The 13699-nt window shown below is 41.2% G+C and overlaps 1 protein-coding gene across 1 annotated transcript in view; it reads left to right on the top strand.

The window, feature by feature from the left end:
- DNAJC3 (DnaJ heat shock protein family (Hsp40) member C3) overlaps positions 1 to 13699 on the top strand; it is a 96432-nt gene that overhangs the window by 47998 nt on the left and 34735 nt on the right. Inside the window, exon 4 of the mRNA XM_062194021.1 lies at positions 11438 to 11512. Coding sequence (XP_062050005.1) covers positions 11438 to 11512 — 75 coding nt within the window. The remainder of the gene's footprint in view (positions 1 to 11437; positions 11513 to 13699) is intronic.

Genomic DNA, 13699 nt, shown 5'->3' with positions numbered 1-13699 from the left:
TTCTTCCTTTCCCTTCTTCCATAGTGATGATCCTGTTTCTGAGTGTAGGACATCCTTAAGCATCTTTTGTAGGGCTGGATGGGTGTTAACAGATTCTTTCAGTTTTGTTATGGAAATTCTTTATTTCACCTTCATTCATGAATAAGAGCTTTATAGGGTATAGTATTCTGGGTTGACAGTTCTTTTCTCTTAAGTCTTGGAATATATCTCACTATTCCATCCCAGCCTATAGAGTTTCTGGTGAGAAGTCAGCTCTGAGTCTAATTGAAGATCCTCTGAAGGTAATCTGGCATTTCTCTTATGAACATTTTAGAATCTTTTCTTTGTTTTACTGTGGAGAGTTTGATTACAGTGTATCAAGGTGAAGATCTTTTCTATTCAAGTCTATTAGGAGTTCAGTGTGCTTCCTGTACTTGGATGTCCCTTTCTTTCTCCAAATTATGTAAGTTTTCTGTTATTATTTCATGAGAAAGGCCTTCTAATTCTTTCTCTCTTTCCACACCTTCAGGAACTCCTAGAAACTGTATGTTGGGGTGATTGATAGTATCCTGTAGATTACCAACAGTGTTTTTTAGTTTTCTAATTTCCTCTTCTTGTTTTTGGTTTGACTGTATAATTTCCTATGCTTTGTCTTCTGAGTCCAATAGTCTTTCTTCTGCTTCACTGATTCTGATATTAAGGGTTTCCACTGCATTTTTAATTTGTTCTACTGAATTCTTCATTTCATTTTGATTTCTCTTTTAAGATCTCAATTTCATGGGAGAAATTTTTCTTCATGTCCTTTATAGATTTCAATAGTTCATGCATTTGCTTCTGATTACTTCTGTGTAATCTTTTGATCAGTTTTTTTAATTCCATTTCTTGCATTTCTTCCATCTCATCATCTTCACATCTGATATTGAAGTATTTCTTCCTTATTCTTGTTTCTTGAATTGATGTATTTGTTGTTCGGCATTTGTGGAGATACTTCTTGACTTCTTTGTTCTTTTGCTGTGGTGGCTTTTATCTTTGTACTCTTTGTACTATGACTTTGTACTTTGTACTGTGACTCTGTAGATAAGTAGAGTGTCTGCTTTCCTTTAATATTTAGAGGCTTGTAGTGGGTATGGCCAGGGAGCTGTGTTCAGTTTTTCAGAGTGAAGGGTGTGTCTAAAGTGACACCCAGCTTTGGTTCAGTAAATCTCTTTTCTCTCTCTCTCTTTTTTTTTTCTGTTTGTTTGTTTTTTGTTTTTTTTTGACAGAGTGGACAGTGAGACAGAGAGAAAGGTCTTCCTTTTTGCCGTTGGTTCACCCCGCGATGGCTGCTGTGGCTGGTGCATGTGGCCAGCACACCGCGCTGATCCGAAGCCAGGAGCCAGGTGCTTCTCCTGGTCTCTCATGCGGGTGCAGGGCCCAAGCACTTGGGCCATCCTCCACTGCACTCCCGGGTCACAGCAGAGAGCTGGCCTGGAAGATCACCGGGACAGAATCCAGTGCCCCGACCAGGACTAGAACCTGGTGTGTCGGCGCCACAGGCTGAGGATTAGCCTATTGAGCTGCAGCGCCGGCCTCTCTTTGTTTTTTAATCACAAGGGAAGTTTATTCTGCTCAGCTGAGCTCTCCTCAATGGAGACCAGTGCCTGAGTGCTAGCCCCAGTGGTTATAATATTTGTCTGCTTTGCACCAAGGACCATATAAAGGACCTGTGCAGTCCTCAGTGTAAAAGTTCAGTTTCCCCAGCAATGTCCCTCACCAAGTAACCAGGAAGTTTTGAGCATGTGGAGTCTCCCAAAGTGAATACCCAAAGTCCCAGCCACGCCATGAGTCCTCCCACACAGCCGCAGTTTTTTTCACAGTCCCGGTACAGAAGCCTCCCACAGACACGAGCTCCCAGCCCCCTGTTAGTTCCCACCACGAGAGTTAGGAGTCTCCACTTGGCTGGTTGCTAGGCGCAGACACAGGCTTGCACAGCTGTTATGTATTTCCAAAATGGCGTCTACTCCATTGGCTTCTTGCAGGACCCCATTGTAAAGTGATTGAGGAGAAAGAAAGGTGGCTTGCCTTTTTTTTTTTTTCCCCTCTTCTCTAGTTTGGCAGGTATACTGTCCCGCTTTGGGCTACAAGCCAGATTCCCTCTAGGTTCTTCCTGCAGTGTTAGTGCCAGTGGCTTGGGCTGTTGCGATTTGGTCTTACCTCACTTTCCAGTGCTGGTGTGTAGCCTTTGAGCTACTGGAGTCCTGAGTTGTGGGCCTCCATGCCATCCAAGTAGGTCCACGATTCCCTTTAATTTGCATAGAGTTTCTTCAGCAGTTTTCTCCCTAACTCTTTCCTGAGATTGCACTCTCTCACTCTCCTTTTTTTTTTTTTTTTTTTTTTTTTTTTTAAATAAACTATCTTCTCCTGGACTAGAGCAGTGAGCTCCTTCCTTACTCTGCCATCTTGGAACTGGCCCTATATGACTTTTTTTTTTTCTTTTTATACCACTTTATTCCAACCTGAGCACCTCAATATAAAACTAAACGCTGGTGAACTGTTTTCCTTACTAATTCTGAATTACTGTAATTACAAGTTCTGCTAGCAGTTCAACACTTAAATAGATTAAATCATCTGACACATGGTAGATTTTATATAATGAAAATACCTAAAATAATTAGTGCAATATATTGAACTGATCAAAATAAAATGAACTTTGGAAAACAAGGCTATAAGATTGTTACTGTATGACTTTAAAAATTTTTTTTCATGATGTTTATTTCTCACATAGGATGCATTTCAGAATTTCTAGTAAGACTGGTCTGGTGGTGGTGAATTCTCTCAGTTTTTACTTATCTGGAAAATACTTTTTTTCCTTCATTAAGGATAGCTTCCCTGGATTTAATATTCTTGGTTGGAAGTTTCTTTCTTTTAAGACTTTGAATATTTCATCCTAGTCTCTTCTGACCCATAGGGTTTCTGCTGAGAAATCTGTTAATGTAATCTTTTTTCTTTTGTATGTCATTTGACACTTTCACCTTACTGTCTTTAGGATTCTTTCCTAAAGCTAGAATGAATTGTTATGGTCCTCATGTTGCAGAGTATAGCAGAGTCATTTTCCAGATCTCCCAGGGTGGGAGCAGATTTTTTTAATGGGTTGCTTCTGCCGTTAGCCTCCAGAAGCTAAGGTGAATCTCCCTTGCTCACATAGAGAGCATGAGCATGGCTTTGGTGCTAATACGCAAAACTGCCACAGTTACAGGATGCAGGGGATCTGTCCTTTGTCCCACGCGTTGCCCTGACTCTAACTCTGATGCTGGTAGGAAAACAGAGGCGTGCTGTGCGGCTTTCTGCTGCCAAGTATGATGCTCTGTGGGAATAGGGGAGAAGAATTAGCAAGTTGGTTTCCCTGCTTGAAGTCTGGCAGTTGCTCAGACTCCAGTCACCTCTGCAGGCTGAAGTGAAAGTCAGTGGGTGACTGTGGAACTCCTGTCAGCTAAAATTGTGAATGGTGGGGTGCGTAGCAATTTCTTCCTACCTCGGTGTGTTAAGATGGTGGCTCACAGCTTGTAGCTGGCTGTGCTGCACAGCTGGCTTGGCAGTGTCCCTGTATTGTCTCCTTGTGTCCCTTGGGTCTTTGTTGTTTGTTTTCATTTCCTCTTGAAAATTTCAGTCAGATCCCTGGAATTGTGATCCTTCCTTTGTTCTTTTCATATCCGAGAGCAACTGAAGTTAATGTGGCTGCACTCTGTGCAGCCGTCTTGGATCCTTAATGTAAAATTAATACGTAAGTTTATGTGGAATACTGATGTGGTTTCTGTTTTTAGGGACACATTGGTCATTAGAATTGGTTTTCTTGGAAGAGATGAAATTAACACATTAGTAGATGAGGAATATCAGAAATGAAGAGGGAGAGACTGCGTGTCAAAATAGAAGAGTGATTGTTATTCTTGTTATTGTCTAATAAATATTTGCATTGAGAGTTAGTAAAAAACCTATAGGATTAAAGAAAGCTGAATAGAGATGCTCAGTGTTCTCATGCTCCACAGAGAAGACTGAAAGCAGCAGATAGTAGCTACATTTTAAGGTCAGTGCCCAAGGAAGAGCACCAAACTCAGCCAGGACAGAGAAGAAGCCCAGTAGGATTCAGAGACAAGGGATGGCAGCACTGAGAGGAATAGAACAAACAACAATTGAATCTAGCCCCTGGCTGTGGGGGAAAATGTAGTTATTAGGAATGCCAGCTGAAAATTAAAATAATATCAGCTCTCAGTCTTTATTCAAAAGAACCAAATCACTTGAACAGTATTAATGGAAGGGAGTGAGCAGGAGACTCTCACGGAGCACCTCACTTGGACCATCCTTTTTAGAGAAAAATCTAGTCACTGCAGACCATGAGCTTGGTAAGGAGAACTCTCTAGAGAACTCACAAAAACTTTGCTTTAGACAAGGAACTTGTCCTCAACCTCCAGAATATAAGCTCCTGGGGTACAGCTCCATCTTGAGAAAGGAATCACTGTCAGAATCCATATTGCACCAGGTGACAGAAAGTCTTGAATATCTAAATCTCAGGGGGCCCTCAGACTTCCAGTACTCTTGCAAGGAAGGCTGTAGCCTCACAGATCTAATTGGGCCCAGCTCCCTAGCTCACACAATGCTTTGTAGAGCATTTGGGAGATCTGGCGCCTGTGATTTTACAAATAGAGATGCCTGATCCCTCAGACGGGGGTGGGAGGGTCATTCTCATTCCCACTCTTTCTCCTTTCCTAGCAACTTGGAGCATCAGTAATTGCGGCTGGACCTGTGCACATTAGGACTACAATCAGGGTTCCTGTGGCGCCATCAGGTGTACCAATGAGGCTCAGAACTGTGCATGAGCTAGGTACTGTGTGCACATTCTGGAAAGTTGTGTGTTGAGGACTGTACATGCACGCAGCCTGCTCACAGTGCAAACGAAGGGCCTGCTAACTGAGCTTCAGCACTGCTCTTGTCTCCATCCTCTCCCATGGACAGTTACTAGAATTTGTGTACCTTACCTGTCCTAATACATCACTCTGGACTCTGTCCCTTTGACAGATAGCTTTGGGTTCTTGGCATCCTACCAAGCCTTGCACGTAGCTTGTTTGCTCAAGGCTCTGGCCTAGGGTTTTTGCATCTCCCCATCCCTGTGTACTGCTGCAGGTTCTGGCCTAAGGTTGCTCCGCACAGCCAGCCCAGCATGTATCTTAGGAATCTGGCCCCTCCTATAAGAGCAGCCCAGGGATGAATGCTTTCCTGTGCCAAAGCCATGGCTACTTTTGTGGACCTAAACATTCCCTCAGATGGCAACTGGGGGCCCACCCAACATTATAGCTGTTTTTGGGTCTCCAGAGTCAGGTAGTAGTTGGGAATCTGTGATCCCTGCCTGCTACCAGCAGTAGCCTGACCTTCCCTCAGCACCAGTGCTGTTCTCACAGCTCCAGCTCCTGGCTTGGGTGGTGGCTGGGAGTCTATACCAGGTCCACTCACAGCAGCAGTAGGGCCTGCCCTCAATAGCAGTGAAGATCCTGACACTAGTCCCTCCCTTGGGAGATGGCTGGGGAATTGTTTAACAGTGATCCCAGCAATTACACTGATCCCCAGGAGCACCCCATATTCCCACAATAGCTGCTATCAGTGAGGAAAGGAATAGGGATATTTCTCTGCTGCTGCTATGTTGAAGATACAGGGAGACTGCACTATTCATAAACTGAAACTAAAGCAAGATTGACACCCAAGGACACAGATATAGGATAAAGTCATCAGCCCACTGAAATATTCCTTTAAAAGTGATAGAGACAACTGATTCCCAGATGTCAATGAGTCAGTTTAGGAACACATGGAGTATAAAAAAGCAAGGCAATATGATACACCAAAAAGAACACAATAATACTTCACTATCAGACTGTGAAGAAAGGGAGACTGATCAAGTGCCCAGTAAGGAATTCAAAAGAATGATATAAGAAGAGATACAGGAAAATATACAGAAATAAAGAAAATGCTTGATATGAATGAGAAATTCAGCAAAGAGAAAGAGACATTAAAAATAACCAAACAGAAATATTAGAAATGAAAAACTTGGAGCTGGCATTGTTGCATAGATGGTAAAGCCTTCTCCTGTGACACTGGCATCCCATATGGAGCTGGTATAAGTTCTGGCTGCTCCATTTCCAATCCAGTTCCCTGGATCTGCTAATGGTCTAGGAAGAGCAGTGGAAGATGGCCAAATGTTTGGAACTCTGCCTGGATAAAACACCTGGCTCCTAGCTTTGGCTTTGGGTGTCCCTGTCCATTGCAGTTATCTGGGGGAGTGAACTGGCAGAGGAAAGATTCTCTCTCTTTCTCTCTCTCCTTCTCCCTCTCTCTCTGTAACTTATTTTTTTCTTCTGAAATAAACCTTTTATTTAAGGAATACAAACTATGCATTTCATAAGTACAACTTAAGGAATACAGTGATTCTTCCCACTATATCCACCCTCCAACCCACACTCTAACCCCTCTTCCTCCTCCCTCTTCCATTCTCAGTTCCATTTTCCACTAAGATCCATTTTTGATTAACTTTACACACAGGAGACCAACTCTATACTAAGTAAAGATTTCAACAATTCACACCAAAAAACAAAACAAAAAAATCCAAAACAAAACAAAAAAACCCTCTTCCTCAACAGTTGGTACAAAGGCTGTTCAAAGTCATTGCATCTTGAAGTTAATTTCTCTTCTCCTTCTCCTTCTTCCTTCTTCCTCCTCCTCCTTTTTTTTTTTTTTAAGAATTTTAATTAACTTTAAAGAAGCACCCAAGAATGATACATCTTTTGGGAACACTTAGAAATAATTATAATACAGCTCTTTGAGGACAGAGGTCCTACATGGGAAGTTCACAGTGACTCCTGTTGTTAATTTAACAATTAACACTATTATGTATGATGTCAGTGATCACACAAGGCTCTTGACATGAACTGTGTAGGCTATGGAAACCTTTTGAATCCGCAAACTCTGTCAGTATTTAGATAAGGACATAAGTAGAGTGAAAGTTCTCTTGTCACAGAAAAATACCTCCTTTGATGACCACTTCTTTCCACTGCAGTCTCACCCACTGAGGTCCTTCATATAGGACATTTTTTGCCACAGTGTCTTGGCTTTCCATGCCTGAAATGCAGACCAGAATGCCTTAAGGGCTGATTCTGAGGACAGAGTGCCACTTAAAGTGATTGTCATTCTGTGAGTCTGCTGTATGGACTATTTCCTGTGTTGGAGCATTTTCTCCTTTTTTAATTCGATCTGTTATTATTACCAGACACTTATTCCTATTCATATGATCAATTTAACACCTAAGATGGTATATTTACCACCCAGTTTAAGGGGATTTGGAGTCCCATGGCAAGTTTTTAAACTGTATCCTTAATGAGTATTTTAGGCATGAAAAGCCAAGACACTCTAGCCAAAAAAAAAAAAAAAGAAAAAAAAAAAAAAGAAAAAAGTGACCTAAATGAAAGATCTCTGCGAGTGAGATCCCAGTGGAAAGAATGGGCCATCAAAGGAGGAGGTACCTTTCTCTGAAGGGAGGAGAGAACTTCCATTTTGACCATGACTTTGTCTAAATAAGATCGGAGTTGGTGAACTCAAAATGCTTCCATAGCCTTGGCAACTCATGACAAGAGCCTAAGGTGATTACTGACGCCATAAACAAGAGTGTCAATTTGCTAAGTCAACAACAGGAGTCACTGTGCACTTAACTCCTCATGTAGGATCTCTGTCCTTAATGTGTTGTTCAATGTGAATTAAATGCTGTAACTGGTACTCAAACAGTATTTTATACTTTGTGTTTCAATGTGGGTGCAAACTGTCAATCTTTACTTAATTTATACTAAATTGATCTTCTGTGTATAAAGATAATTGAAAATGAATCTTGATGTGAATGGAATGGGAGAGGGAGTGGGGAGATGGGAGGGGGGAAGGGGGGGGAGGTTGTGGTGGGGAAAAAGCCATTGTAATCCATAAACTGTACTTTGAAAATTTATATTTATTAAATAAAAGTTAAAAAAAATAAACTGTATCCTTAGAAGAAAGTCAGTAGGAATGTATGCAGAACTATACAGCTTTATATTCACAAACTTCATATACTTCATAATTACAACTTTTGGAACAAGATGATTCTTCCCTCTGTGCTTGCCCTCCCAACCATACTCCCACCCCTCTTCCTCCTCCCTCTCTTATTCTCATTCTTATTTTTTACTGAGATCTATTTTCAGTTGACATATACACATATGTTTAACTTTGTGTTAAGTGAAGAGTTCAACAAATAGTATGAAAAACAAAAACTTCCTCCACAGTCATGACAAGGGCTGTTCAAGTCATCCCTTCTCAAAGTGTGAATTTCATTTTACAGATTGCCTTTTAGGTACTCTTGGTTCTTGCAGATCAGGGAGAACATATGATATTTGTCCCTTTGTACTAGCTTATTTCACTAAGTACAATGTTTTCCAGATTTATCCATTTTGTTGCAAATGACCAGATTTCATTTTTAACTGCTGTGTAGTATTCCATAGTGTATATATCCCATAATTTCTTTATCCAGTCTTCAGTTGACAGGCACTTGGGTTGATTCCATGTCTTAGTTATTGTAAACTGAGCTTCAGTAAACATGGGGATAAGATAACTCTTTCATATACTGATTTCATTTGCCTTGGGTAAATTCCCAGGAGTGGGATGGCTGGGTCTCATGACAGGTCTATTTTCAGATTTCTGAGGTATCTCCATACTGTCTTCCATAGTGGCTTTACCAGTTTACATTCACATCAACAGTGGATTAGGGTGTCTTTTTTTCCCCACATCCTTGCCAGCATTTGTTTGCTGATTTCTGTATGAAAGCCATTCTAACTGGGGTGAGGTGGAACATCATTGTGGTTGTGATTTGCATTTCCCTGATGGCTAGTGATACTGAGCATTTTTCCTGTGTGTGTTGGCCATTTGGATTTCCTCTTTTGAAAAATTTCTGTTTAAGTCCTTGGCCGGCCCCTCTCCGCCCCCCCCACCCCCCCCATTTGAAAAGTCACAGTTATGCAGAGAGAGAGAAGTCTTCCATCCACTGGTTCACTCCCCAATTAGCTGCAACAGCCAGAGCTGGGATAATCTGAAGCCAGGAGCTGGGAGCTTCTTCTGGGTCTCCCATGTGGGTGCAGGGACCCCAAGGACTTGGGCCATCTTCTGCTACTTTCCCAGGCCATAGCAGAGAACTGGGATGGAAGTGGAGCCACTGAGACTTGAACCGGTACCCATATGTGATGAACTGCAGGCGGCAGCTTTACCCATGGCCCATCTGTTAACTGGATTGTTTGTTTTCTTGTTGTAGAGTTTCTTGATCTCTTTGACTATTCTGGTTATTAAGCCTTTACCAAATGTATAATTTGCAAATAATTTCTCCCATTCTGCTGGTTGCCTCTTCACTTTCCTGAGTGTTTCTTTTGCCGAACAGAAACTCCTCAATTTGATGTAATTCCATTTGTTAGTATTGGCTTTGACTGCCTGTGCCTCTGGGGTGTTTTCCGAGAACTCCAATACCAATGGAACTCCTGTACCAATGTCTTGCAGGGTTTCCCCAATGTTCTCTAATAATTTGATGGTATCAGGTTGTAGATTTAGGTCTTTAATCCATTTTGAGTGGATTTTTTGTGTAAGGTGTAAGGTAGGGGTATTGATTCATAATTTTGCATGTGGAAATCCAGTGTTCTCAACACCATTTGTTGAAGAGACTTGCTCTAGGGATTGGTTTTAGCTCCTTTTTCAAATATGAGTTGGTTGTAGATGCTTGGATTGATTTCTGGAGTTTCTGTTCTGTTCCATTGGTCTATGCATCTGTTTTTGTACAAGTACCAGGCTGTTTTGATTATAACTGCTTTGCTTGAAATCTGATATTATGCTTCTGGCTTTGTTTTTGTTGTGTAAGATTGTTTTAGTTATTTGGTGTCTCCGGTGTTTCCATATGAAATTCAACATTTTTTCTGCATCTGAGAAGAAAGTTTTTGGTATTTTGATTGCTATCACATTGACTCTGTAAACTGCTTTTGGATGTATGGACATTTTGATGATATTGATTCTTCTAATGCATGAACATGGGAGATTTTTTCATTTTTTTTTTTTGGTGCCTCCTTCTTTTTTTCCCTCACTCCTTCCCTCCCTCTCTTTTTTTTTTTTCCCCCTACCATTGTAGCACTATTCATTGCCAAGATATGGAATCAAGCTAGATGTCTTTCAATGGATGGATGAATGAAAACATGAGAAATACACACAGTGGAACATTATGTGACCCTAAGAAAGAATGAAATTCTGAAATCTGCAATAAAGTGGATAGACTCAGAGGCTAATATGTTCAGTGAAATAAGCCAGACCTGAAAGACAAATTCTGCATGTTTTCTCTCATGGAAGTTAAAAAGGGCATATATATTCACATATAGTTACTATGAATCTGATAGTGATTACTAGAGGCTGGAAGGTGTGGGAGGAGGGGGAGATCTGATCATGGGAACCAAAATGCATTTGCTGAAGGTAATTATTTCTAGAGTTCCGCTGAACTGTGAGATAATTGTAATCTGAGATAAAGGAAATAGAAACGTTAATTGCTTGATATGATTGGTTTAAACTGTGTATATCTGTTGAAATACCATATCATATCCAATAAAATGCATGTTTTTCATGTTAATCTAAAATTTAAACTAATTAAAAGGAAATAAATCATTTTAGAGCTTTAATAGGTAATGTCCCAAATTATACAAATTTTATTATAATGGCAAAAAGTATTTTAAAATGAGATATTCATATCCTCTCAAATTAACTCTTCTAAAAGTTTTTATTTACTTTATGAATTCAACACTATTTAGTTCCAGAACATTTTTATCACTGCCAAAAGAAATTCTTTTCTATTAGCTAGCCATCACTCCTTATTTCCAGCCTAACTTCTGGCAATCATTTTTCATCAATTGGCCTATTTTGGGTAGTTCATATAAGAATGAAATCGTGTAATATGTGGCTTTTTGTGTCTGACTTAGCTTCATTTCAAGTTTCATTCATATTGTAGTTTATATGAATGTAACAGTTCATTCCTGTTTTTGTGGCTGAATAGTATTGCTTTATTGACTGGATATATCATATTTGTTTACTGACTGAATAGTTGATGGAAATTTGGGTTGTTCTCACTTTTTGGCTACAATAATAAGCATTCATGTACAAGTTTTTGTGTGAACATGTGTTTCAATTTTCTTGGATAGGGCAGAGATTGTTTTGAAGGAAATATACTGTATCAAATAGTATCCACATTTACTTGTTCTAGAAATTTTCTCAGTGCCAAGTCAAATGGGCGTTGGAAAAATAAGTATTTATTAGTAACTTCATTAGCTTATTTAGTTTTATTCTTTGTGTTTAAAAAGTTTAGAAAATGCATACTGCTCAGGATACCCTCTTTATTTTTCCATAGGCAAGATTACAGAGAGGTCATTTATTACTCAAACAAGGAAAACTTGATGAAGCAGAAGATGATTTTAAAAAAGTGGTAAGTTCAATTCAATTTTTACTTGACTCTGGGAAGATGTTATTTTGAGAGAATGTATTAGATTCATTTTTTTATATTCTAATATTTATAGTAATGTGGCTAAAATGGATGATAGTATGATATATGTATGTAAGAATCAGTCTCAGACACACTAGCAGAAGGCAGAATGTACACCATGGCTGTGCAATCCCAACTCGATTTATATGGCTCACTTTGTCCTTTCTGATAACCTAAAGATGTCAGCTGACCTATTCTTTTTTTTTTTTTTTTTTTTTTTTTGAGAGGTGGAGTTACAGACAGTGAGAGGAAGGGACACAGAGAGGTCTTCATTCCATCGGTTCACTCCCCAATTGGCTGCAATGGCCAGGGCTGAGCTGATCCGAAGCCAGGAGCCAGGAGCTGCTTCTGGGTCTCCCACGTGGGTGCAGGGGCCCATCTTCTACTGCTTTCCCAGGCCATAGCAGAGAGCTGGATCAGAAGTGGAGCAGCTGGGACTAGAACCGGCGCCCATATGGGATGCTGGCACCACAGACGGAGGATATACCTATTGCGCCACAGCGCCGGCCCCAGCTGACCTATTCTTAAAAGTCCTCTGTGTGATTTGTGAGACCCTTCATTTGATTTGAGAGGAATAATGTGATTCTTAAAAGGGAATTTTGGGGCTGGTGCTGTGACACAGTGGATTAAGCCACTGCCTGCAGCACTGGCATCCTTTATGGGCACTGATTCAAATTCTGGCTGTTCCACTTTTTTTTTTTTTTTTGACAGCAGAGTTAGAGAAGAGACAGAGAGAAAGGTCTTCCTTCCGTTGGTTCACCCCCCAAATGGCCACCATGGCCGGCATGCTGCACCGATTCAAAGCCAGGAGCCAGGTGCTTCTTCCTGTTCTCCCATGTGGGTGCAGGGCCCAAGCACTTGGGCCATCCTCCACTGCCTTCCCGGGCCACAGCAGAGAGCTGCACTGGAAGAGGAGCAACCGGGACAGAATCTGGCACCCCAACTGGGACTAGAATCCGGGGTACTGGTGCCACAGGCGGAGGATTAGCCTAGTGAGCCACAGCGCTGGCCCTTGGCTGCTCCATTTCTGAACCAGCTCCCTGCTAATGCACCTGGGTCAACAGTGAAAGATAGCCCAAGTGCTTGGATCCATGCACCTACAGATAGATCAATAGATATCTTCTGTCTACTAGTTCATTCCCCAAATTTTGCAACAGTCAGGATATAGCATAGAACTCAATCCAAGTCTTCCATGTCAGTGTCAGAGACCCAAGTACCTGAGCCACCATCTGCTGCCCCCCAGTGAGGATGCAGGAGAGAGAGCGAGCACACACATGCATTCAAGCAAGGTGAAGGGGGAATGTGCCAGCAGTATGCAAGCTATGATGTTTATAACTTAATAAGTAACCTCCTATCATCTTTGTCCCCATTGTGTTTGTTAAAAAGAGCTACCAGGTCCAGCGCACACACTAGGAGAGGGAATTACAGAAAGGCATGAATAGCAGGAGATGGGGCCCCTGGGCCATCTTAGAAGGGCACCATGACTGCCAGCCCACTGTGGTTATCTAAGGGGCCAGAAGCAGAAGTGCAGTCGTATTAGAGGACAGGTCACCTCTTTCAAAAGCCTTCTTTTAATATCTGTAGCTTTTATGGATTTTTATCTCGAAGCTCAGGAAAATGGTGAGAAGAAATGCAGTACTGTCATAGGAAAGGCCTCATTGGCTGAAAGAGTCAGAAATAGGAAAGTCTTAGGGAAGAGCAGGGATGAGAAAAAATATGAAGAAAAGAGGGAGGGAATTATCAGCCTGGCCATACATGTGATGTCTTAGGAAACAAGGGGATAATTGGGAGATGTCAGTGACTTCATGGTAAGAGGAAAAATCTCATCTCACTTAACCCCCTTTGGAAACCCTCCAGTGTTCTAAGCAAGTCTTGCCTTTGTTTCTCTAACTCCTTTCTTACTTCCATGGAAGAATCATCTCCTTCTTCCCACCTCCCTCTTGGCCCCAAAGAAGCCCAGATGACCTAAGCTTATTCTACTTCCTTTTTTCCCATTTTCTTGAGCACTGAGTGAATCTCTTCAACCTTGAAATTTAGGGCTTTGTCCTTGCTTTCCAACAAGAAACACTGTGTGGAAGAGATTGGATTCCAGTTAAAGAGAAAAAAATATTCAGTTTCCATCCAGAAGAG

This window comes from Lepus europaeus, chromosome 6 (assembly GCF_033115175.1).
Source record: "Lepus europaeus isolate LE1 chromosome 6, mLepTim1.pri, whole genome shotgun sequence".
NCBI lineage: Eukaryota > Metazoa > Chordata > Mammalia > Lagomorpha > Leporidae > Lepus > Lepus europaeus.
Note: the sequence above shows the minus strand (reverse complement) of the source record. Positions and strands in the feature narration are given on the sequence as shown.